The 26796-nt window shown below is 43.1% G+C and overlaps 4 protein-coding genes across 5 annotated transcripts in view; all 4 read left to right on the top strand.

The window, feature by feature from the left end:
- Window positions 1–26796, top strand: part of LOC122746330 (zinc finger protein 260-like) — a 266515-nt gene that overhangs the window by 79749 nt on the left and 159970 nt on the right. Inside the window, exon 2 of the mRNA XM_043991856.1 lies at window positions 14339–14410. The gene's annotated coding sequence lies outside the window, so the exon portion shown is untranslated. The remainder of the gene's footprint in view (window positions 1–14338; window positions 14411–26796) is intronic.
- The window catches only part of LOC122746331 (zinc finger protein 260-like), a 193889-nt gene that overhangs the window by 79764 nt on the left and 87329 nt on the right, over window positions 1–26796 (top strand). The window contains exon 2 of one of the 2 annotated variants that reach the window (XM_043991858.1): window positions 14339–14410. The exons of the other annotated variant lie outside the window; for it this stretch is intronic. The gene's annotated coding sequence lies outside the window, so the exon portion shown is untranslated. The remainder of the gene's footprint in view (window positions 1–14338; window positions 14411–26796) is intronic. 2 annotated transcript variants of the gene reach the window in all.
- LOC122746326 (zinc finger protein 665-like) overlaps window positions 1–26796 on the top strand; it is a 117681-nt gene that overhangs the window by 79853 nt on the left and 11032 nt on the right. Inside the window, exon 2 of the mRNA XM_043991850.1 lies at window positions 14339–14410. Coding sequence (XP_043847785.1) covers window positions 14339–14410 — 72 coding nt within the window. The remainder of the gene's footprint in view (window positions 1–14338; window positions 14411–26796) is intronic.
- Window positions 14336–26796, top strand: part of LOC122746327 (zinc finger protein 850-like) — an 81319-nt gene continuing 68858 nt past the window's right edge. The window contains exon 1 of the mRNA XM_043991851.1: window positions 14336–14410. The gene's annotated coding sequence lies outside the window, so the exon portion shown is untranslated. The remainder of the gene's footprint in view (window positions 14411–26796) is intronic.

The raw sequence follows: 26796 nt of genomic DNA, 5'->3' as shown, positions 1-26796 counted from the left end.
GGAAATCTTGAATAAGTAAGAACTAGACTCTCAACAGATGTTATGTCTGAGCATTGACCTAAGTTATAAAATAATTTCTGTGAGGACTGACATCCCCTTTGCCAATCAGTCCTAGGTACTATTGAAAGGAATGCAGCTTCTGTTAGAGATTATTGAGCTTTACTCTGGGTATCCTTGGTGTTTGGCACATAGTAGGAACCTTATTAGAATAGTCGCCTCAGAAGCCTATTTTAAACAGGCACAAAGATTTCCTTAAAAGTCAAGGGTCTATAAAAATAAGACCAGAATTTTATTTTAGAAAATAAAGGGCTTAGAGAAGTCTTATACTGAAATAGGTCATATTTTAGTAGCCATTAGACATCTGGTCTGATAGGTTATCAATTGTATATTGCTCCAATGTTACTCAAAATAAAGCAATTGATGGATAAAGGGAAAAAAAAAGAAAAAAGATCAGCAATCCTAGGTTGCCTCTCTTCCCTTCAGAAGGACCAAGACACAGATCGAAATGTTCTGGTCCTTTTGAGTGATGACAGATCTTTGCTTCACAGTGACTTTATTGCCAGAAAGAACCAGAGCAGCATCAGGAACATTAGGGCTAACCTGAAGAGGATGCAACTTCTCCGAGTAGCCACTAGGTGGCGCGATGAATCAGGCACTAGGCCTCACGTCAAGAAGACAGATTCAATTTAGATTTCAGACATTTACGAGCTGTTATCCTGGACAAATTATTTAACTGCTGTCTGCTTCAGATCCCCCAGGGTACAATGGGGCACCTCATGCACCTACCTCACAGGGCTGTTGTGAGGATCAAATGTGGTCCTGTTTGTAAGGCACCAATCACAGTGCCTGGCACACAAGGTACTTAATGCCAATTTCCTTCCTTCTTGTGTAGGCATTAACCCTTATGGTGAGTCAGGGTCATTTGTGGTAAAGTAGCTAAGAAGTCTTTTCCTTCTCTCATTTAACTTTTCTCAGTAACAAGGTAAATATGAGAATCTCCCTGTACCATGACCTACCCAGTGTTCCTTATTCTACCAAACAGCATTGCCTTCCTGGGAAACATGCATCAGGAATAACAAATCTTTCCTTTTAGAGGCCTGTCTAAAGGGACTTACTTTGTATATGTTTTCTTTGGCTCAGTCACATGCATATGTTCCCCGCTCCGTGCCCGCCCCCCCAAGTAAAATCCTTCTGTAATATTCTTGCTTTTGTGGGGGCAGCTAGGTGGCACAGTGGATAAAGCACCAGCCCTAGATTCAGGAGAACATGAGTTCAAATCTGGCCTCACACACTTGACACTTACTAGCTGTGTAACCTTGGGCAAGTCACTTAACCCTCATTGCCCCTACACACACACACACACACACACACACACACACACACACACACACACACACACACATTCTTGCTTTTGTATTTATAACTGTAGAGGTTGGCACAATGTAGGCAATCAAACAAGCACTGGTAAAGTATTTCCTATGTGCCAGGGGATTCCCATGCAAAAATGAAGCAAGCCCGGTAGTCATAGACCTTATGCTCTACCACTAGTGTATAATATATTCAGTATATAAAAATGTAGGCTATATACAAATGTGGAAATTTATTTTGATTTGGGGACCCTACCTTTAGGCTGAGATTAGAAAGCCTTAGGCCCTCAGGTTCTCTTCTGTGTGGGAGGTGCTGGTGCCCCTCCCCCTCAGCTTCAGCTGAGCCAAAAAGCCCTATGGGCTATATGAGACTCTAGGTCAGACAGCTGGGGGGAGGGAACGCTAGCTCCCTCTGCCCTGAGCAGAGCCGTCTGAGAGATCCTGGGCTCATCCAGGCTGGGCTCTGGCGTAGCCTGTGCTGAGGCACGGGATGCTTGAGCATCCCCCCAGCCGCGGTCCTGACTGGCAGATTAGCTTGGTGTGTGGGTGCAAAAAGCCCTGAGATTTGAGTGGAGAAAAGAAAGATATATATAGACCTGGGGGTTAGACTAAATCGGGGGCTGCAAGGACACAGGAGAAGGCTAAAGGACTAGGAGCAGAGAAAAGAGAAGCCGAAGGGCAGACTGACGGAGCAGACAGACAGAAGGTCGGTGAGAGAGAAACACAGGGGTTCAGCGGTGGCAGTAAGGAGAGGAAAGTTAGAAGCAGGGGGATTTACAAAATGAGAGTTAGAAAGAAGACCTGAGTGGTGAGGGTGGAACGTGCCCTGAGGCAGGAGGCGGCTAAGGCCCTTGTTGTATTGAAAAAGTTCCAGGGGCAGCAGGTGGAAGCACTGGAACAGGAATGCAGTCAGGTTGTACATTTTATTTCCCCGTATTCTCAAGTTTAAATAGTATCTCATAAATAAACTCTGCTTTGATTATTTAGTTAAGGGGCTTCTTAATATTTTGCTTATCAATTTGGGAATGCAGCAGTGTGGTGAAGCTTTATAAACGGCCCATGCTAAGTTAATAGCAGTCAGATAGACAGTCAGCCAAATAGTCAAAATTCCCCAGATTAGTCCTCCAGTCAGCTTTAGCCCCCAAATTAGGCTAGTCAGTCAAAATATTTTTACATTTGAATGGCAACCGCGGCAGGACTTATGGCCCAATTATAATTTTTCTAAACCTATAATTTTTCATATATTTTTTCATAAATCCAATTATATAATTTTTCTAGACTAGATTAATTAGCTAATAATTTTTTTTTACACAAAACACAAATGGGGGGGCATTAAAAGCTGGAAGAACCAGGAAAGACCTTTTGCAGGAGGTAGCATTTGAGATGGTCCTTGGAAGGAGTTGGGGTTTCCAAAAAGTGAAGGAAGATCTTTCTACACGGGGGGGGGGGGGGGGGGGGGGGGGGGGGGAGATTTCAAAAGCTTGGAGGTGGAAAATAGAAGGTATGAAAATTCAGCAAGGCCAATTTGGAGAATAAAGGGCCTTATGTGTGTATTCAGGCTGGGAACAATAGGCTAGAGATGGATCATGCTGGAGAGGCAGGGTGCTGATATGGTAAGACTTTGTGCTTTGGCAACATGAATTTAGTAGCTGAGGAAAGCTTGGATGGCACTGAGCTTTGAGGAAACCTTGGGAACCTGTTGGGAGGTGTGCCTGCCTGAACCAAGGGGAATTAGCTTGTGAATGCAAAAGATAGAAGTAGGAGAAACGATGAGGAAACAGAAACTACAAGACTTGGCAGCTGATTCAGTACAGGGTGTGAGGGAAGGTGGGGAGCCAGGAATGACTCAGAAGTTGGAAACACAGTTGACTGGAAAGATGGTGGTGTCAGCAGAAAGAGGGAAGTTAGCATGAAGGGGACAGATCATGCGCTTTTGAAGGCTATATAGGGTTTGAGATGCCTATGGGCCATCCAGCTTCAGATATCTTACTGACAGCTGATGAGATGGGAGTGGAGCTTTGGACAGATTGGGGCTGGATTTATAGATCCATTGGGGGTCATCTTCAAAGAGGTAGTAATCAAGTAAAAAGAAACATTCAGTGAGAAAAGGGCCCAGGATAGGGCCTTGGGAGATGACCCAGTAAAGGAGAATGAGAAGAAATGGGCAAACAAGGGGGATGGGGTTCAATAGTGTTAAAAGCTATATATAGCAGGAGGAGGGCAGGGGAGAGGGCTTTTGGAGTTTGAAAAACTTTGGTGACCATAAAAATAGTTTCAATTGAGGGGTGGGGATGAAAGAGTGGAAAGGGTTTAGAAATCAAGGAGAACTAGACAAATGTAAGGAAGAAACAGTAGAAGTAAGTATAACCCATTCCCCTGTAAAATAATTAATAAATAAAATAATTCTTAAAAGGTTTCCATACAAGCTCTTGCTTTCAAGTTTTGCATTTCTTCTGCTCTTACTTCACTAAGAAAGTACCTGTTGTCCTGTGATATGAGCTTCTATGCCTCTCAGACATTCCTTATTTAAACCTAAAGTAGTAGAATAGTTATCAAGATACTTTTTAAGAAGCAAGTTCACAGACTTTTAAGTGAAAGAACCTTGGTGTATATACTTTATTCTAAGAGTTTGGCTCTGAAAGGGAGGAGATGTGTATGGAACACATATGGAAATACATTTGTTGTTTTTTCAATTGTGTCTGACTCTTCTTGCTCCATTTGGGGTTTTCTTTTCTTTCTTTTTATTCATTCATTCATTCATTTAGTTTTTTCATTTGGGGTTTTCTTGGCAAAGATACTGGAGTGGTTTGCCATTTCCTTCAGTTCATTTTGCAATGAGGAAATGGAGGCAGACAGGGTTAAGTGACTTGCTCAGGGTCACACAGCTAGTAAGAGAGTGTATGTACACACATGTATATGTATATGCGTGTGTGTGCATATATACATATAAATTCATATTAATATTCAATTCGATATAAACATTCAGAGAGTGAGGTTAAAGTAGGCTCAGGTGAAGGATATTTAAGAATGTAGAACATCCAGGCTTGTTTGGAAGCAGCAGAGAAAGAACCAGTGAGAGGTTGAACTTAAACTTGGGAAGATATGCCTTCCATTTCCTCTACCCCAACAATCCCTTCATTCTTTTGCTGAGAATGTCTCTCAAGTCTTTCTCCAGTATTACCATCTCCTTGCTGGGATGTAGCAAAGTTCTCCTCACCAAGCATGACCCTTAGGAAGCACTCCTAACATCAGACATTCAGGGATCTGCTCCTTCCTGTGCCTCCTGAAGCCACAGCGGGGTCAGGCTCCTGCTCCTGGTGGGGCCCCTAGAGAAGCTTCTAGAGCCTCTCACTGCCTGCAGCACTGAAACCAGGAGAAAAGTGGGTGGGATGGGGGTCGTGCAAGAGACCCCAGCTCCATTACCTTCTGGGCCTCAAATCCCTCATGATGGCATCAGGAAACTTCACTGTCAGTGAAATCAGAGGTGGCAAGGGGGACCTTGAAAAAGAGCAGGGGATTTAAACACTTCACTATGGCTGGTCCTCTGGGCCCTCTTCTCTCCCCTCTCCATCCTATTTCCATGGATTTCGTTCTCCACGTGGAGTTGGTTTTCAGACTGATTTCAGCCCTAAAAGCTCTCCTGATTTCCCATGTGCTTATTGGGCAGCTCCAGCTGGAAGTCTTTTAGAGCCTCTTAGTTCACGTCTAGCGTTGGGACAAAATGAGGCACTTGTAAGATGTCTTATAGTTAAGAAAGCAGTTTCACTTGGCCTTGATAGCAAGGACACAGTAAGACTTAATTTTTCTTTTAAAAAAAATATCATAAAGGTATTTTATTATTTCCTAGTTACATGTAGAGAGAGTTTTCAACATTTGTTTTCCTAAGATTTCTAATTTCAAATTTTTCTCCCTCCCCCTTCCCCAAGACAGCAAGCAATCTGCTACAGGTTATATGTGTACAATCACATTAAACATATTTCTGCATTAGTCATGTTGTGAAAGAAGAATCAGAGCAAAAAGGGAAAAACCTCAAACAAGAAAAACAAAAAAAATTAGAAATAGTGTGGTTCCAACTTCATCTAGATTCCACAGTTCTTTTTTTCTGGATCTGGAGAGCATTTTCCATCACGAGTCCTTTGGAACTATCTTGGACCATTGTATTGCTGAGAAGAGTCAAAGACTTGATTTTTCTTGATGCAGCCGCCTTCCTTTCTACATGGAAACATGTCTGGTCATCAGGGCAGGATGACCAGATGACCCTGGTGGTCTTTGGAAATTCACTGAATCAGAGGGGCACCAACTTCATAGGGGTGGGATGGAGTCAAGAGAGATGGAGACCAACTCCCAGGGAGAGCTTTGCCTTTGAGGAAAAGCTGTCTCAGGAGAGGAGGTAGAGGGGTGGGTGCGGCTCATGTTGGGGGAGGTAAGAAAGTGGGGAGGAGGTGGGGCATACCCGTGTTATGAGGAGACATGGCAGATATATGTTCAGCTACAGTGTCTTAACAGGCCCCAGAGTAAGCTCATTACCATCCCCGCCAGACTCTTACCTCTTCCTAACTTCCCTGTTGTTATAGAGCACACCACCATCCTCCCAGTCACCCAGGTTCACAGCCTAAGTGTTACCCATGACTCTTCACTGGCTTCTATCCCCTCATACGATCTTGTGCCAAGTTGTGTTCATTCCTGTCTCAAACATACCCCTTCTGTCCCCTGGTGCAGATTCTTTGCACCTCCTGTCTGCCCTACTGCAGTAGCTGCTGATGGCTCCAGTCTGCCAGGCTCTGGTCTTCCTACTGCAGTTCATCCTTCCCTCAGCTGTCACAGCTGGTCTGACCAGAGCCACCAGGCGACACCCCCTCCCCCCCCATTTCAACAAGCTCCAGTGGCTCCAGGATCAGATGGAAAATGCCTGGTTTGGCTTCCACAGCTCTCTGTAGCCTGGTCCCTTCTGACCTTTCCAGTCTTCTCACCCCTTCCTTCCCTCCACATCATCTACAGGCTTCTCTACTGTTCCTCAGACAGATCTTCCATCTCCTGACTCCATGAATCTTCATGGGAATTCTCTCCCTCCTGGGCCCTGCCTCCTGGCTTCCTTCAGTTCTCAGCTAACGTTTTGCTTTCTGCAAGAAGCTTTTCCCAATTCCCCATAATTCTTATGCCTTCTCTCTACTGATTATTTCCAGTTCATCTTGTTTGTACACGTTACTGTTTGCATGTTGCCTCCAGGCAGCTCTCTCTCTATTCCCAGCGCTTAGCAGTGTCTGGCACGTAGTAGGTGCTTAATAAATGCTTGTTGATTTGACTTGGCCTCACCAAGAAGACTTCACAAAGAAATGAAAACAGCCCTCAGCAATGAGGGCACCTCGTTCAGGACTGAAGTTTGTTAGGCCTCATTTCCCTGAAGAGGCAGGACAGAAATAGAGCAGAGCCTTCCTGGGCTGCTCCTGGGCTACACTGAGACTGTGGAGAGGGGAGGGGCCGTCCTTCGGCCCCCAGAAGAGAGAACATGATTCCTGAGGCCACTGCACAGAGACCCTCAGACGCCTGGAGGACTCCTCGGAGGCATCCAGTCCAAACAATCCCTGCCCCCAAATGACCTCTACCCCAACAGGTAGGCGTCCAGACTTGGTGAGAGGAAGCTCTTCCCTCCTGAGGCTGCCCTGTGGCACCTTGGGAGAGCTCGAAGTGTTAGGCAGGGGTGGGGACTGAAGAGGAGAGGACTGTCCCAGCCAACAAGATGGCCAGCCAGCTATATGCCAAGCCCAGAGCAGTGAGGGAGGTCCCTCCCTCAAGGAGAGGACACTCCAAAGGAGGAGACCACTGGCAAATATCTAAGGAGAGTTCTTTAACCCCACCCCCACCTGCAGTTTAGACAAAGATACTACAGAATTCTGAGGCTTTGGCCCATCTGGTCTCAGTTCCTGGGCAGCTGTGAAATGCTCTTGAGGGAAGGGAATTCAAACTCTCCTTGAGAACCTGAATGCTTGTGCTCAGGGCTTGGGTGGGGAGCGGGCAGGGCAGAAGTGCAGGAGCCCAGAGAGAGCCTGAAGACCACAGGTTTCCCTGGTCTGGGAGGCTGCAGCCCTTTGGAGGAGCTGGGGTTCAGGCCCACCCAGGCCTAGGCTGGGAGCCTCTGTAGGGGGAGGGATCTTGGCAGCCCTGGGACCCTGCAAACACCAGGTACTTAACCCTTGTTTGTGGAAAGGCTGTCTGAGTGCTGACTGTGAGCCAAAGCTGCAGTATCTGTCCAGAGCCCCATCTCCCAACGGAAAGACTCAGACTTTTCTAGGTTTCCTGTTTCTTGAGGGCTTTCTCCCTTTCTGGCATTTATCTCACCCTATTAAGGACCTCAGTAGCTTCTCACCCCCCCCCCCCTATAAATGAATAAGCCCTGGGACTGGCTAAAAAACCCTTGTCCACCTGGAGAGTTTGACTATCAGCTAATTCCCCCACTTTCCCCAGTTTTCCTCTACCCCAGGCCCCCCACCTACCATTCATCAGCTCGTCTCCAGGTCTGAGCTCTGTACTAATGATGTCTTCGTTGACAAATCCAAAGGCCTTTTCTCGTCCTTATTCTCCCTGACCTCTCTGCCCCCTTGGACACTGCTCATCACTCTCTCCTTGGTACCCTGATATTCTCTTCTCTAGGTTTTCAAGACACCTTCTCTCTCTCCCTCTCCCCGTTCCCTCTCACCACTCCTTCTCTATCTCACTTGCTGGATCCTCCTCTAGGTCACACCTCTGACCCTAGGTGTCCCTTCAGGGTTTTGTCGGGGGCCCTCTCTTCTCAGACTGTCCCACTTCACTTGGTGATCTCATCAGCTCTCAAGAATTTCATTACCTCTGTAGAGAGATGATCTCTTGATCTCTCCCCTCCCTCCCCAACCTTTCTGCTGACCTCAAATCTTGTATCTTTAACAACGTTGCAGACGTCGTTTTATCTCCAGAATTTGATCTCCAGAAGACATCTTAAACTCAAAATGCCCAAAACAGAATTCATCATCTTTCCCCTTAAATTCTTCCTGTTTCCACCTTCCCTATTACTGGAGGGGGCACCACTCTCCTCCCAGCCCCTCAGGCCCCCAACCCAGGAGTTATCCTGGACTCCTCACTCTTTCTCACCCCCCTGCCCCCATCCAATAGGGCACCAAGGCCTGTCAATTTCACCTTTGCAGCATCTCTCAAATACTCCCCTTTCTCTCCTCTGACACTGCCTCCCTGCCTCCCTTTTTGCAGGCCTCATCATTTCACACTTGGATTATTGCAATAGCCTGTAGGTGGGGTGGCCTGTCTCAAGTCTCTCCAAACTCCAGTCCATCCTTCATTCAACCACTTAAACACAGGTTCATTTAAGTGTGTCTTCCCCCCCCCCATAAACTCCAGTGGCTTTCAGGAGCAAATACAAATTGTTCTTTTTTAGCATTCAAAGCCCATCATAACCTGCCCTTTCTAGCCTTCTCATACCTTACTCCCACCATGTACTCTTTGGTCCAGTGACACTGGCCTCCTGCCTGTTCCTTGAACAAGATTCTCCCATCTATTGCCTCCTGGCATTCACTCTGGCTGCCCTCCATGTCTGGAACACTCTCCCTCCTATGCTCCAATTACTGACCTCTCTGATTTCCTTTACATCCCAACTAAAACCCTGCCTTCTACAGGAAGCCTCCCTAACCCCTCTTAATTCTAGTGCCTTCTCTCTGTTAATTATCTCCTATTTATCCTGTGTAGCTTGTTCATTGTCTTCCCATTAGATAGTGAACTCCTTGAGGGCAGGTACTGTCTTTTGCCTTTTGCATCCTTAATTCTTAGCACAGTGCCTAACACATAGTAGGTACTTAATATATGTTTATTGATTGAATTTTTGCTTGATTGTTCTGCCCTCCCCCCAACCCCTGAAGTGTTTTGTTCTACTCTACCAAGTTAAGGACTGTATAAAAAACCCACTTGATGTTATTGACTTTGGGTACCCGATTCCACCCTGGACTCCAATGGATCTGGCCCGTTTCCATTCTCCCCAAGTAGATACTGTATGGTCTTGTATTTTAAGTAAAGACAGCTAGATGGTGCAGTGGCTAGAGTACTAGAGACGGAGTCAGAAAGACCTGAGTTCAAATTCTGCCTCAGACACTTCCTAGCAGTATGGCTGTGGGCAAGTCACTTAACCTGTGTCTATCTCAGTTTCCTTATCTATAAAATGAGAATAATAATCATGCTTCCTTCCAAGGCTGTTGTGAGGATAAAATAAAATAAAATTTGTAAAACACTTTACAAACCTGAAAGCACTAATTATGTATGATTCTGTCTCCTCAATAAATTGAGTTTGCTGTGAGAAGGTAGGAGAGAGGAATGAATGAAGGGAAGAAGGAAACAAGCATCTATTTAAGTGCCTACTATGTGCCAGGCACTGTGCTAGGTAAGAACTTTACAGATATTTCATTTGATCCTCACAACAACTCCAGGATGTAGATGCTATTATTATAATCCCCATTTTGCAGATGGGGAAACTGGGACCAATTCTAATAATAATTATATATAATTATAATTGTTACTAGTTATTCTCATCACCTTTCTCCTTTGCTCCTTCTTACTCATGTGCTGGACAGAGATGGACAAATTCACATAGCCACACTGGTGGGTTCACTACACATTTACATGATCCATCTCACCCAAACCTTCAGTGTAGCAAGGCAAAGCCTCTATGCCTTCTTGATTCATTCATTCATTTATTCAGATCTCATTTTGCACAGCACGTGCTTTCAAGAAAGTTATTCTCATCACCTTTCCCTTCTTCCTGTCCTTACCCATTCACCTCATATAGAGACCAGTCTCTATGAACTCTCTCTCCTCTCTTCCAACTTGTCTTGTGCCCCCCACTTCCTATTCTCTGTTCTTTCCTCCAGTCTCCAATGAAGAGGTGGCCCTTTTCCTGGCCAAAGGCCATCCTGTTTCTCATTTCTCACAACCACTTTGATAAAGGCAAAGACAGAATGCTGACTGAGTTTGCAGGTGACCCAGTTGGGAGGGATAGTTAAAACACTGGCAGACAGGACCCAAAAGGGTCTTCACAGGCTAAAGCATTGGGTGGAATCCAAGAAGATGACATTCAGGTTGGGGGGGGGGGTGTGGAGCAGGTTCTGCAATCAGTGTGGGAAGACATGATTAGATATCAGTGATCCTGAAATAGGAAGGGGTGTTTTAGGAGATAGTAAGTTTAGTAGTAATCAGCCATGTGATATAGCAGCCCAAAAAGCTGTTGTCATCTTGGGTATCCATAAGCCCAAGGGACACAGCATCTATCCCACATGCACCCTACCCTGGTCCGAGGTCACATGGATGCGTTCAGTTCTGGGCTCCACTTTGATAAGAGGGGGAGTGGCCAGAACAGGTAGCTCAGCATGCTGCAGGGTCTAAAGTCCAGATTCTGTGAGGATCATTTGAAGGAAGGTGGCGTGTGTAGTCTGGGCAAAAGCTGTGTTACAGAATAATAACAGTTTTCACATATTGGTGGCTGTCGAATGGAAGTGAGATTAGATTGGTTGTGTTTGGCTCCAGAGTCAGGAACCAGGAACACTGCATGGAACTTAAAAAGAGGCAAGTAGAGGATTCCAATAAGGACTGACTAAGATAACCTCTGAACAAGGTGCCTCCTTGTAGCCTCCCCCTCCCTTAGTTCTTTTCAATGAGGTGAGAATTACTCCATTGATGGTGAAGTTTCCAGATTCCCCAGAGGATGTCTGTTCCCTTGGGGATTTGAGTGTGTCCAGAGACTCTTAGGCCTGAGAGATGATGGAACTGGGGTCTCATTCACCTCCATGCCTCCTACCCATTCTCTTCCTGGCTCCACCAGAGCTTTTGCCAGGGCAAGAACTCTGTCCCTCATTGGCTGCAGAGCTGGGTTCAGGGGTCACAGGGAGGAGTAGATCCCTGAATCCTGTGGCAGAGTTGGAGCCATGCCTGGGGAGTCTTGGGTGGGGCTGGACTTTGCCACATTTAGAGCCTAGCAAGGAGGTGATGCTTAGGGGCAATGTGAAAGAAATGCTTGAGAAAAGAGAAAATGAAAAAAATATTGGGGAGACAGATGTCCATAAAGTTCAGCCCAATCCCTGGATCCTTTCCTGCAGCCTAGAAACATGCCCCAGTTTCCCACTTCCATCAAAAACATTCTTCACTTGCTCCCACCACCCTCTCAAGTATCAAGTATCTCCTGTATCTCCCTCTCTCTTTCACTAGCTCTCTGAAAGCCCATCTGTGGCCATTATCTCCACTTGCTCACCTCCCATTCACTTCTCAACCCTTTGCAACCTGGCTTCAGTCCCTATTAGCCAATTGAGACTGTTTTCCTGAAAGTTCCCAAGATGTTCCCCATCCCTATCCCCAAATTCAAAAGCGCCTTTTCCTGGCTCCGCCCTCTTGGAGGACACCCTCTGTAGCCTGACCATCCTTTCCTCCAGCATCTCCCCTTCAATCTGGATTTCCATATCATTGCCCTCTGCTGGTTCTCCTCTCTTTGTGGCCATACCTTCTCTGCATTCTTTGCTCGCTCTTCATCCAGGTCATGCTTACTAACTGTGGGCATCCTCCGAGGCCCTGGCCTTGACTCTCTTTTTGTTGTTGTTGTTCATTGTTTCAGTTGTGTCCTTGATCCCATTTAGGGTTGATACTGGAGTGGTTTGCCATTTCTTTCTCCAGTTTATTTGACAGATGAGGAAACTGAGGCAAACTGGGTGAAGTGACTCGCCCAGGGTCACACAGCTAGGAAGTATCTGAGGCAAGATTTGAATTTATTCCTGACTCCAGGTCAGGTACTCTATCCACTGTCTCTTAGTAGCCCTCTTCTTTCTTTTTGACCTCATTAATCCCTATAGGTTCAATGATCATTTCCATGCAAATGACTCCCAGATTTGTAGATCCAGTCCAAGGGCACTCTTTTAGATTGAGATTAGGTATCTCAAATTTAACAGGACCAAGATAAAGCTCTTCCTTACTAATGCTTCCCTATTTCTGTTGAGGGCACCACTCTGAGCAGATACTCTGGTTTCCAACCTCAGAGTCTTCCTCAAGTCCCCACTTTACCTCCTCCTCCACCCCCCCCCTCCTCACAGCCATACTCAATCAGGTGGCAGTTTTTGTGGTTTTTGGAGAAACAAATTAACGCAACTCTGTGGTAAAAGCATCACCTCTCAGGTATCGTATTGGTAAAGTTGACAAAAACGGAAAATGACAGATCTCAGAGGGGCTTTGGTGGGACTGTGAATTGGCACAGTCCTGGATAACCAAAAGGATCTGTGAGCAGTAACACAGCTAGTAAGCCTATACCCAGTGATGGCAAGGAAAGAGGAAGTGTTTATGGTAACTCTTTGTAGTGATAGGAGTGTGATGGAGCCTGTTTGTACTGATGCCAGAGGAGCTTACCTCCGATATCAGCAAAAGCTACAAATCAAGGCTTGATTTGTTGTTTTGTTGATTGTCAAGGATTAAAAAAGTCATGGAGAAAATATTAATAATGCAGTTTAAACTTTAAAAATATGTTTTGCATGCATATTGTGAGATTCAAAATTGGATATATGGAGCATTAAACTCCTCCTTTTAACTTTTCCCTTTTATATATATATCTCCCAGGCCACTAAGAAAAAGAAGCCTCTGAGCTTTAATCTGTGAGGAATTAGTTTTTATTGCTTGGGAATTAATTAGACAACAAAAGGTGATACCAATTAGGGAAATAGGGAAGTAGAAATACAGATGAATGACCTTAGATCTAAACTTAGTCTATTTTCCTCTATAAAACTCACCGAATCCCAAACTGCCCTCCAGGCCAAGAACCAGCACACCCAAAGCTGAACCCCAACCACGTGTTTCTCAACTCCTCTCACCCGTGTGCACCACCACGGCTAAGTTTAGCAGCTAGAGAATGCCAATATCCATCCCCGACCTCACTTTTTAAGTCCGCGTACTAGAAGTTCCTTGCATTCTCCTCCCCAAAAAAGGAGGTCCTTCAAAAGCTGCTTCAGTAGCATGTGCAGTCTCTCACATGATTCAGCTAAAACTTCCGATATATATCTTTACCACAAATAATTTTTACCACAATATGTATATGCATGTGTGTATACACACACACACACACACACACACACACACACACACACACACACAAAAACCATCTTTTCTCTGTTGTTAAGCATTTACCAAAACACCAGCGTCTTCTGGTTATTAAGGGGATGGTAGTTGTGTTAACCATTGAGGAATGAATCCAGTCAAAGGATCAGTGATTGGAGAGAAGTGCATTGAATTAGGGAAGAGATTTGACTGTACATATCCTCCCTTGTAGTTCAACCTGGTGGTATGTGGTGATGTCTTCTCCTATAAGGCATCAGGAAGCCTCGCTCACCAAAGGAAGGAGCAGGCAGAGGCAGGGGAGCTTGGTCAAGAGGCTGGGGTACCTTGCTTGCCTTGTAAAAAGCCCCAGGGGGCCTGGACATGGAAGGGTTCTTGTCAGCAAATGACATAGGAAGACTGGGGAGATGCGCCTGGGCCATTGCTGTTCTGGAGGAGGACCCTTTGGGAATCCAGCATCCTGAGGACTGGTTCCAGAATGTTTCCTCTTACTCCCTGCTTGTCTTCAGATGTTTTCCCTTCTCTCCATTCTTTGCTATGAATACATTTCGCTTGTTCTCAGGGTCCGAGTGCTCTCCTACATCTCACATTTCAGTATTTTTGATGGTTTTTCCTCACCCTCTGTGGGGGGGAAAACCACACCTCAGTCCTCCTTTTAGCTCCTCAGCTGCTGCTTTTCCTTCCTCTCCCTTGCCTCTGACCACCATGTCCCTAGAGTGTTTGGACATAGTTCAGTGAGCACAAAGCAGTGTGCTTCCTGGCAGTGGCAGCCACGCTCATTTGTATTACATCATCCTCACGGTCCTTTCTCCCAGCTCAGAGAAGAAGCCAAATTCACACTTTTTCTTATTATTTTTCAGATTTGGAACTGAGAGCTAAGACCACAAGGAAAACTCCCAGAAAGAACATTCCAGCAAAAGGATCATCCCAAGGTATGAAAGTAGAAACTACTTATTGTCTATAGACATCCCCAAATTTCAGTTCTGCACCCCAGATTCTTACCGCTTCACCCATGTCCATTTCAGTTATGCTTCTTGCGTGTTTAACTTCCGAACGGCCTCTTCCTTCCCTCATGCCCCGTGCAGTGCTTGATCCACCATGAACAAATATCTTTCATGTTAAGCCTCTTTCTTTGACTCTTTGTTCTTCTGGCACCGAGATCTGTTTCTCTCTGCTTGCCTTATCCCACCCTTCATTGCTGGCTACTTTCCTAATAGCCCCTGACCTACTGATTGCACTGGGGAGTCTGAATACACTCTTCCTTCCATTGCCCTTTCCACACTTTTCCTTTACCACTTGTACTAGGTACTTTCTCCTTCTCTGAGGTTGGGGACCTGATGGAGATCCCCATTCCGTTCCATCTCATGACTTTTGACCTTTTCACTGGCTGACCCCTGCGCCTGGAATTCTCTTCCTCCTCATTTCCACCTCCTGGATTCCCTGGCTTGTTTTAGGTCTCAGCTAACGCCCTGCTTTCTGCAGGAACCTTTTCCTAGTCTTCTTAATTATGGCGCCTTCCCTGAGATGATCTCCATTTTGCCCTGTATATATCCCGCTTGTACACAGCTGTTTGTTTGCAAGTTGTCTCCCCACCTTAGACTATCAACTCCTTGAGAGCAGAGACTGTCTCTTGCCTTTCCTCGAGTCCCTAATACTCAGCACATCACCTGGTAGATACTTGGTGAATGCTTGACTGATTGATGACATTGAAACGAGATTTATCATTCAAACAGGATTCTGGCAGCTGCCAGCCATCAACTACCCTGCTCCTCAAGCTGCCCACCCTCCCTCCCCCACCCCCAGTCTCTTCCTTTCCTCAGTGAGTTCAGTGCCTGGCCCGGTCTTTCTCTCTGCACCAACTCCTGCTCCTGTTCCAGGGGACCTTCCACATACATACGGATGATGCCTCACACCTCCTCACTTCTCAGTTCCCTTAATTGACCTACTCTTTCACTGATGGCCATATCCATGAGGTTACATCCCACCAGGAGCGTTCACTTCCATGTTTATGAACTCTGAACGTCCTTTATCTCATCATAACCATTTATCATTCTGTCTTTTCCTTTGCCTTTTGATCTCTACCCTTGTTCTTTGTCCTCACTTCAACCTCTGAACCCTCCATCCCTCAGTTCTTTCCCAGGCCATCACCCTGGCACTTATCGCCTTCTTCCTTTCCCATCTTGACCCCTTGGTGAACCAGTCTAACCCTACACTATTGTTCTGGGCTGCATAGTAGATAGAATCCAGTCCTGTATCTCCAGGTGCCTTTTGGACATTTCCTATGGTGAGCTTTAACTGAGAAGGGGAAACAATGCTGTATCCCAGTATTGAATGGTATAGCTCTGGACTGCTGTAATAAGTCTCTAATTAATTTCCCTGAAACTGGACTTTTCCTTGTCCCATATATCTCACATGCAGTGACATCACTCTTCTCAAACCTTTGGGTTTCCCTATTGGTTGCCTTAAAGATAAGTTAAGAAAAGAAACAAACCAAAACACTCTGTGATTTATGCATGAGCATTTCTCTTGCTTTGGCTCTTGCCAATCTCTCCAGACTCAATTCATATGACTCCCCCTCCCATCCTCGATGTTCTGTCCAAAATGGCCTCCTTGTTCTTCCTCATCTACTACATGTACTGTAAAGAAAAAGGAACGATGGAGAGTTAAGATAGATTTCTCAGCCTCAAGGCAACATTTTCAATAAGAAAAAGTCAGAATCCAAATTAAATTTATTAATTATAACGATGCATGTGAATGTTTTAAATCCTTTCATTGAATGAAAATATATTACAAAATGGACCAAGAAGCAAACAACTCCTTCAGCATGATGTTACAGGAAATCTATCTAACGCATATTCATGTAGCTAAAACAAATGGGTTTTTTTGCGGGGTAATGAGGGTTAAATGACTTGCCCAGGGTCACACAGCTAGTAAGTGTCAAGTGTCTGAGACTGGATTTGAACTCAGGTCCTCCTGAACCCTAGGTCAGTGTTTTATCTACTGTGCTACCTAGCTGCTCAGAGTTAAGTCTTTCAAACTTAATTGTATTTACAGTGTTGTTTTGGTAAAAAATTGTATTCCTGGTTCCATTTACTTCATTCTTCATCAGTTCATACAAGTCTTCCCAAGTTATTTTAAGACTATCCTTTTCATCATTTGTTAATGGATTAATGCATTTCCATTATTCACAGCATAATTTGTTCAGTCATTCCCACCCCCTTCCCCATTTCCCGTTCTTTGCCACTATAAAAAGAACTGTCACAAATATTTTTGACACCTGAGTTCTGTTCTTCTTTCTTTGATATCTTTGGGGTATAGATCTACCAGTGGAATTTCTGTGGAAATGGACCAATTAGTAACTTTTGGGATATAATTCCAAATTGCTTTCCAAAATGGCTGGACCAGTTTACCGCTCTACCACCAGTGAATTAATGTGCCTCAGCCCCTCCAACATTGATTATTTTCCTTGAATTTTGCCAATCAGAGGTATAATGTAGAAGCTCAGAGTTGCTTGAATTTGCCTTTTAAATTCTTTAATGATAGATAGCATTGCGGGGGGCAGGGTGGCACGGGGCAATGAGGGTTAAGTGACTTGCTCAGGGTCACATAGCTAGTGTCAAGTGTCTGAATCTGGATTTGAACTCAGGTCCTCCTGAATCCAGGGCCAGTATTTATCCACTGCGCCACCTAGCTTCCCCTGATAGATAGCATTTTTTCAAAGGGCTATTAATAGCTTAAATTTCTTCCTGTGAAAACTGCCAATTAATATCCTTTGACTATTTATCAGTTGGAGAATTGCTTTTATATTTTTCCCAATTAAGAATTTATCTTTTAATCTTATCTGATTTGTGTTAGAAAAGTGACCCACTATGTTTTTTCTTGGACTTCCTAATTAGGACAGTTTGGTGTATTTTTAGCTATTTGTGGAGCAGGTATGCCAGAGAGTTTCTTTCTGCTACTCTGCCATCTTGGTTTGTTACTACATCGCTAAGAATTTGCTATAGGATGGTTCCTGATTCTTCTTCCTCTCTCTATTAATTAGCAACCCCAGATGGTATTAGAAGGTACTTAGAATATTTTAGTAGCATCTCAATTGGTTTCCCTGCATTCATTTCTCAAATCTTTCTAATATAAAACCTGCAAACTGATATCCTTATGCCCCGTTCCGACCATGTCACTGTTTTGCTCAAGAAGGCTCAGTGACTCTCTATTGCATTTATGACAAATGAACTAAAAACTTTATTCTTTTATACATTAGAATCCATCATATTCTTGCTTCTCACCTATCTTTTCCAGATTAATTTCACATTACTCCTCCTTACATGTTCTTTGTTCCAGCCCAAATAATATATATATTTTTTTAAGTGAGGCAGTTGGGGTTAAGTGACTTGCCCAGGGTCACACAGCTAGTAATTGTTAAGTGTCTGAGGCCGGATTTGATTTTGTTTCCCATTTATTACCTTGTTTCCTTTCTTTATGATTTTGGACAGGCTACCTGAATCTCTGCACCTAAAATGTTCTCCCATATGAGGGCTAATTCTCTGAGCCTTTGCTCAATTTAAAATTCAACTTAAGAGTCATCTCTTTCTTTCTTTCTTTCTTTCTTTCTTTCTTTCTTTCTTTCTTTCTTTCTTTCTTTCTTTCTCTTTCTTTCTTTCTTTCTTTCTTTCTCTTTCTTTCTTTCTTTCTTTCTTTCTTTCTTTCTTTCTTTCTTTCTTTCTTTCTTTCTTTCTTTCTTTCTTTCTCTTTCTTTCTTTCTTTCTTTCTTTCTTTCTTTCTTTCTTTCTTTCTTTCTTTCTTTCTTTCTTTCTTTCTTTCTTTCTTTCTTTCTTTCTTTCTTTCTTTCTTTCTTTCTTTCTTTCTTTCTTTCTTTCTTTCTTTCTTTCTTTCTTTCTTTCTTTCTTTCTTTCTTTCTTTCTTGCAATTGGGGCTAAGTGACTTGCCCAGGGTCACACAGCTAGTAATTGTTAAGTGTCTGAGGCTGGATTTGAACTCAGGTCCTCCTGAATCCAGGGCCAGTGCTCTAACCACTGTGCCACCTAGCTGCCCCAAGAGTCATCTCTTTCAAGGGACTTTTTGTGATTCCATCAGTTGTTAGTGTCCTGCAAGCCCACCTGAAATCCCTCTGCATTTATTTAGGTTCTAGCACTGAGTCTATAGTAAGGAAGACCTGAGTTCGAATCCATTCTCAGTCACTTCCTAGCTGTGTAACTTTGGGCAAGTCGGCAAAGTTGCTGTGGTGAGGGAGACCATGAATTGATAAAAAAGCTATCAGGGGCAGCTAGGTGGCACAGTGGCTAGAGCACCAGCCCTGGATTCAGAAGGACCTGAGTTCAAATCCAGCTTCAGACACTTAACACTTACTAGCTGTGTGACCCTGGGCAAGTCACTTAACCCCAATTGCCTCACAAAAAACAAACAAAAACAAAACCAAAAAAAAGCTTTCAAAGGATTGCTTTAGCATAGAGAGGACCTTCTTGAGATTCTGGAGCCAGGCAGCAGTTTTATGAGTTTCTCCATTTGCTCCTGAAGCACACGAATAGGAGCAAACACAGTCAACAGTGGGAATGACCCAAGGCTGAGGTTTGGCAGAGCTCTGATCCACAAAACGATAAGGGGGCATGGGGTTCTAGAGTAAAGGATAGTGTAGAGTTGAACTTGTTCACCAAGGTCTCAAGACAGGCAAGGTGGAGCATGGAGCCAGAGCAGATCAAGGAATTCCAGAGTCCTTCCACATGAAAATAGAGCACCGTGGGTAGCTGAGATGGGCTAAAAGAATAAGTTGGTCATAGGAGATGTGTAAAACCAAGGAACTAAGAAGCTGCTAAAGGCATCTCAAACTTCACAGGACCTACCCTTGTCTTTCCCCTCAATTTCACCTCTTTTCTGAACTTCCCTGTCAATATTCTGGTCACCATCATCTACCAAGTTCCCAAGTTCCCAAGGAAGGGACTGCTGCTGATTCTTCTAGAGGTTCCCCTGTGGATTTATCATAGGAGAGTGGAGGTCCTCCTGGCTCTCAGAACCTGACCCATCTGAGCATCCAGTGAGAGAAATCAAGTGGCATTAATCAACTCTTGAGCATTTCATAAGCACCTACTAGACACCATGAACAGTCTGGGGATACAGACTGGTCTGGGGGGAGGGGAAAGGGTTCTAAAATATTTTCACAAATCAGCTCCCTGCCCCTCCCCACCCATATCCCCATATTTCCATTTGTCCCTCTTAAACTTGGTGACTTTCCACTTAGATGAGCCCAAGGAGCATCCCTCAGTCACACTGAGGCCCCTACCTCACACTGGGAGAGTGCACTCAGCCTGGGTGTTGTTTGGCACATTCTAATCTATAGAACTTCTCTAACTTCTGCTTGCCATCTGCTCAGATGAGAGGGCTTATTTACTATTCATTATGTGTGATGATCTTTTCTTCAAATAGCATTTGATGGGAAGGAATCCTATAACCCTCCTACACCCTCCTCTTTTGGAAGCAGTGAACAAGAAAGCAGCTTGAGCCCTAAGAACAAAAGGATTTCGAACCCTAGACCACCAGTATTTGGGAAGTGATGTGTATATGTGTGCGCACACACATATATGTATACACACATACACATATGTGTACATGCACACACACACAGCACCTTCCCTCTGAGGAGAGCAGAGCAGCCAGCCTCCAAATGCCTCCTCACAGTTCCCGAGGAGCCACAGATGGGTGTACACATAACTTCCATGGACCACACACACACACACACACACACACACACACAGAACCCGGACACAAAGAAACACTGGACACCCTGAAGAGATGTGAGATTAGAGGTCAGCCATGAGTTTGGAGCCTGATAGGTAGATTTAAGAATCATTAGTATAGAGATGGTGATTGAATCCATGGGAGCTGATGAGATCCCCAAGTGAAGTGGTATGGAGGGAGAGGAGAAGGCAGCCCAGGACAAAACCTTGCGGGACACCTCTCTCCAACTGGCCTTTTCCACACCACCCCATCCTGCCCACATCCACAGGACTCAGGTCTGGTCCCCTCTTTTGTTTAACTAGATGCCCATCCCCAGCTGCTTCTCCTGAGACAGCTCCAGGACTCAAGGAGAAAACAGAACTGCCCTGTTGGTGTGTGTGATGCCACTTGTCCTCAGGTCTCTCCTGGCTCCAACCAGTCCTCCGTTCAGTTACTACAGTGATTCTCCCCAAGCTCAGGTGACATGAGCCATCCCTATTCCATAAATTCCATGGACTCCCTTTGGCCTCCAGGAGCAAAATTGTTTTGTTTTTAGTCTAGGGCTTTGCTTTCTTCTTCTTCTTCTTCTTCTTCTTCTTCGTCGTCGTCGTCGTCTACTTCTACTTCTACTTCTACTTCTACTTCTACTTCTACTTCTACTTCTACTTCTACTTCTACTTCTACTTCTACTTCTACTTCTACTTCTACTTCTTCTACTTCTACTTCTACTTCTTCTACTTCTTCTACTTCTACTTCTACTTCTACTTCTACTTCTACTTCTACTTCTACTTCTACTTCTACTTCTACTTCTTCTACTTCTACTTCTACTTCTTCTACTTCTACTTCTACTTCTTCTACTTCTACTTCTACTTCTACTTCTACTTCTTCTACTTCTACTTCTACTTCTACTTCTTCTACTTCTACTTCTACTTCTTCTACTTCTACTTCTACTTCTACTTCTTCTACTTCTACTTCTACTTCTACTTCTACTTCTTCTACTTCTACTTCTACTTCTACTTCTACTTCTACTTCTTCTACTTCTACTTCTACTTCTACTTCTACTTCTACTTCTACTTCTTCTACTTCTACTTCTACTTCTACTTCTTCTACTTCTACTTCTACTTCTTCTACTTCTACTTCTACTTCTACTTCTTCTACTTCTACTTCTACTTCTACTTCTTCTACTTCTACTTCTACTTCTACTTCTACTTCTACTTCTACTTCTACTTCTTCTACTTCTACTTCTTCTACTTCTTCTTCTACTTCTACTTCTACTTCTACTTCTACTTCTACTTCTACTTCTACTTCTACTTCTACTTCTACTTCTACTTCTACTTCTTCTACTTCTACTTCTTCTACTTCTACTTCTTCTACTTCTACTTCTACTTCTTCTACTTCTACTTCTACTTCTACTTCTTCTTCTTCTACTTCTACTTCTACTTCTTCTACTTCTACTTCTACTTCTACTTCTTCTACTTCTACTTCTACTTCTTCTACTTCTACTTCTACTTCTTCTTCTACTTCTACTTCTACTTCTACTTCTTCTACTTCTACTTCTACTTCTACTTCTTCTTCTACTTCTACTTCTTCTTCTACTTCTACTTCTACTTCTACTTCTACTTCTACTTCTTCTTCTTCTACTTCTACTTCTACTTCTACTTCTTCTTCTTCTACTTCTACTTCTACTTCTACTTCTACTTCTTCTACTTCTACTTCTACTTCTACTTCTACTTCTTCTACTTCTACTTCTACTTCTACTTCTACTTCTACTTCTACTTCTACTTCTACTTCTACTTCTTCTACTTCTACTTCTACTTCTACTTCTACTTCTACTTCTACTTCTACTTCTACTTCTACTTCTACTTCTACTTCTACTTCTACTTCTACTTCTACTTCTACTTCTACTTCTACTTCTACTTCTATTTCTACTTCGGGTTTCTTCCTCCTGCTGCTGCAAACACAGTATTATGTTCCTTCAGTTGTTTTACTTTAATCTTCTTTTTAAGGTGGCCCTATTCCTCTGGCTCTCTTCTCCTCCCTCTCCTCAGCTCCTCTTCTTTGTCACCTCTCGCCCCTTAGAGCTGTGTTTATTTGTTCTCTCCTGTTTTTATCTGGTTAGAGATTTCTTCCCCTCATTTTTCCTTTCAGTCAGTAGATTCTCCTTTCCTCTCCTTTCCTCCAGTTAGAGTCCTGTGCATTAATTTTCTCATTTCTTTTTTTTTGTACACCTTTCTAAAAAGGATTCCTCCCACTCTCAGTTTACTCTAGACCCTTGTTTTCTGATTCATGACCGTTGTAATCATCTGGTCCCTCTTTTTTCCTCTGTATTTGTTCTACAATCAAAGCTTCCAAGTTAGCAATTTCCAGATCTGCACTTTAGGTACTTTCTGCCAATGTCTTGTAGGACTTACCCCAGGGATTTCCTTCTCCTGTTGTACCTTACTCAGAACCATGCCAGTTATTGCAGGTGTCAGAGAGGATGATGCCCTCTGGTAGGCCCCTCTCCCCCGCATTGGTCTATACTCTGTTTTGTTGATTTTTTTTTTCAACATTTGCCCATAAGTGTCAATGTTCTCTCACTCCTTTCAGTGCCAGTTATCCCCAGGGGTTCCAACTTCCTCATTCCTAGGACAAATAGATTTTTCAGGCACCAAACTCCCGAGGCCTCATCTAGGGTTGTCTAAGGTCCTCAGCTCCCTTCATCCATAGGAGAATTCATCAGTGGAACATTCTGATACCTTCAAAGGGAGGTCTCCTTTCTTCCCTGACTTCAGCTTTTTCCCTGTTTCTCCTCTCCCACTCCTTGTTAGGCTGTTCTCTTTCTGAGACCACAGAGGTCACCTTTCCCTTACTACTAGTCCTTAATTAGACCCCAGCAGATCCTTCAGTCCTCTCCCCCTCTCTTCCCTCTTTTCATGTACCTTCCTGTGTTGTAATGTAATCCCACAAAACCAAGCAGGGTGTTGCTTGGTTCTGTTCTTAATGCCCACTCTCTGTGTCTTTACTGATACCTCTACGAGATTTCTTCCTTCACCCTCGTCTCCCTGTGTACTTTTAGAGAGAAGTCTCTTACTGTTGTCGCTTTGTTGCTATTACTGCCTACATTTATTCTCTCCTTCCTCAGTTCTGTTCTTTGGAGTGTTCAAGAAACAAATAATTTCTTCAGTTCTGGTTTTCAAAACCCTTCTTTATTGTTGTATACTCATCTTTTGCCCTACATAGTTAAGCTTGTATTTGCAGGTTAAGTCACCCTGGGCTGCATCCTGAGCTCCAGTGCTCTTTGGAACACATTATTCCATTCCCTCTTCCTTTTTCTTCTGTTATTTCAAATGTTTCTTGCTTTGTATGTGGTGGTCTCTCATGATGGCTTGAAGAACTTGTTTCTGAATTAGATTGTCAGATTTAACCATTATATGTCTTAAAGATTGTACCTTGGCTTTTTTTCTGGAAGTGATCCGTGAATTCTTTGAATTAGAATTTCATTTTCTATGTTTAGAAGTTCTGGGCAATTATCGTCTATTATTTCCTTCAGTATGATATGTTCTTCCTGTTGTATTCTTCTGAGAGACCTATGATTATTAGATTATTTCTTCACATCTTGTCTTTATGTTTTGCTTGCGTAGTTATATTTTCTTTGAATTTTTGTTTGTTTTGCTTTTGCTTCTCTTCTAGGTTGTCCTTCACTTCTGTGTATTTGCATTCTCGTTATTCTTTTCTCTTTTGTTTCTTTGATGAGGCTTATTACATTCATTCAAGTTTTTAAAATTCTGTTCATTATTTTTGTTGTGCAGAACCTATGCTCTGCTCTTATAATTTTCATTTGTCTTTTAAACCACTTAGAAACAGCTTGTTGTGTTTCCATATTCTCAAATTCCACGGGTCTTTTGTCTCATCAAGTGTTGAATCATTTTCCTTAATTTTTCAGTTTTTATTCATACATGCTTGAACTCATTTACTAGATTTGGAGGCCATATTTCCTCCCATTACTGTTTTTCCTATTGATTTATCTGTTTATGTTCAAGATCTTTGAGATTTCTTCTTTCTGAAATCTTTGGTACTTACTTATTTTTCTTATCACTTATTTCCTGACTCCTTCTCCTCTCTGGATCTCAGAACATCTCAGCCTTCTCCCACACTGGGCAATTCATGGTTCACCAGCCTATGTCTCTGCCTCATTATAATTTTAGGTGGTCAGGCCTGGCTCCAGCTTGATACTGTGCTCTTCCTTCAGACTTGGTGGAGTACTGTACTCACCCCTACATGGACAGTGCCCTCTGTTCCTTTGTTCTCTGACTCAGGGTCTGCTGGCATTAGCAGTTCAGAGCTTGTTTTTCCTGTAATGGCAGTTCAGACATTTACTGTGCTGGTGCTTCTGGGTTTGCAGCTCTAGCATGCTTTTGTTTCTGAAGGGCTGTGGCCATGCTGACTGTTGAGGCCAGACCAAACTTCGCAGCCTGTAACCAGGGTTTCTACATCCTTGGAAATAGGGAGGGGGGAAATGGGATGCAGGGGTAGATTTTAATGTAACTAAGTCTGTGCATTGTCTTTGGGTTTGCTTGTGTAGCCTCATTGCTACTAGCATGGGAGGTGGGGAAAGGGAGCTGAGGGAGCTCAGGTTCTGTGAGTATCAATTTCTAGTTTTTTTGAAGAAGGTTATCTTCTTTTGGATTCTGGGTGTTCTAGACCATCAAGACAGCTGAAGTTACTTTGTCTTTTCTGTTTTGGAGAGGTCATGGGGGGTTGGAGAAAATGCCTAGTCTGTCCTCTTGTTGCTCATGCAGCTCAGCAATAGTTTTCCAGTTAATATATAATCTTTGCTTCAACAACCCTTTATTGAATGTAATTTTATTGCTTTATGGTCAGTAAGAGGTACAGTTAATATTTCTTATTTTCTCTGTTTGTGAAGGTTTGCATCCTTATACATGGTCATTTTGTGAAGGTGCCATCTACAGCTTAGAAATAGGTATACTTCTTTCTATTCTCCATTTAGAATTCTCCAGATAGTGATCGTATTTGACTTTTCTAATGATTCTAAATGATTTGAAAATAATTTCTTTTTTTCTTTTTTGGCTCTATTTATTAAGGACTGAAAGGGGGGTAAATTGAGATTCTCCCTGCTATTATAGTTTTATTGTTAATTTTTTCCTAAGTTTTCCTTTAAGAATTAAGATGTTATGTCATTTGGTGCATGCACAGTATTGACATTAATTCATTGTCTTTTAGCAAAATGTAGTTCCAAACCCTTATTTAAACTTCTGTATGCATTCTTTCTGTTTCAAGAATATTTCTTGTAAACAACATATTGTTGAATTCTGGTTTCTGAGCCATTTTCATATCCTTAGGTGTTTTATGTGTGAATTTCTTCCATTCACAATCATAGTTATGATCGCTACCTGTGTATTTCCTTCTACCCTATTCTCTTATACTAATCCTTCTATTTTTTTTCTTTGCCCCCTTTGAGTCTCTTTTGCTTCTAACTAATGTCTCCTTTAATCTAACCTCTTTTCCCCGTTTTTCCCTTAACCCCTTTCCTTTCCATTTCCTTGTTTGCAGCTTTAGCTGCACCAGCACAGTAAATGTCTGAACTGCCATTTTTGCACTCAAATGTGTGTATGTGTATTTTTGCTTCCTTTACCCAGTTCAGATGAGAGTGAGGTTTTTTCCTTTTGTCTACTCCTCCCAGTGTCTCCTCTTTTTTTGCATAAACTCATCTTTTCACACCCTGTTTATGTGAGATAATTTTCCTCATTCAACCCATTCTTCTTTTTATATTATTCAAACACAGAAGAATCAGACTCAGGCCTTCTAGAGTCCCTCTGTGACGCCTAATAATGATAAAGTTCTGGGAAGTTATATCTCCCTGAATAAGAATGCAATTTAATTTTGTTTAGTCCCTTACTATTTTTTACTCATGATTACTTTTTTTATGCCTCTCTTGATTCCTTTGTTTTTATGTCACATTTTCTTTTTTTTTTTTAATCTATCTTTCTTTTTTGGCGAGGCAATGAAGGGTAAGTGACTTGCCCAGGGTCACACAACAATTCTCATTTTCAAGAAGTTATTTTCTTCAGTAAGGTTTTATAACTCCTTTCTTTTTCTTTTTCTTTTTTTTTTTACACTCTGCCTTAATATTTGTATTATTAGAAATATGATCTGTCAATGTATAACTCCTTTTCTAAGCTGTTAATTCTCTTTTTGTATTTTTCTTCCTTAGCTCTGGCCTCTTTTCCCATTCCTTCCTCTACTGTTGTAATTTTTAAAAATTCATTTTTTTACTTCCTCCTTTAACTCGCATTTTAATTCTTCTACGAATCCTTATTGGACATGTGCCCCAGCTGCCTTTTTTCTTTGAGATTTTGCTTGAAAATGTTTTCAAATCATTCTCTTCTGTCTTTGTTTCTTGAGCATCCCTCTTTATGGTTCATTCTTTCTTTCTTTGCTCATTCTTCCCATTGGCTTCTTGACTTTATATTAATCCTAGGCTCTATACCGTTTGGACAGGGTGGGGGTGGGGGTCAGGGGGAGATATCCGGCCTGAGATTCTGTCCTCTGCTGATTTCCCAGCTCTAGATAAGGCTCTGCATGCTTTCAT

Source organism: Dromiciops gliroides, chromosome 3 (assembly GCF_019393635.1).
Source record: "Dromiciops gliroides isolate mDroGli1 chromosome 3, mDroGli1.pri, whole genome shotgun sequence".
Lineage (NCBI taxonomy): Eukaryota > Metazoa > Chordata > Mammalia > Microbiotheria > Microbiotheriidae > Dromiciops > Dromiciops gliroides.
This window is presented reverse-complemented; position numbering and strand designations above follow the sequence as displayed.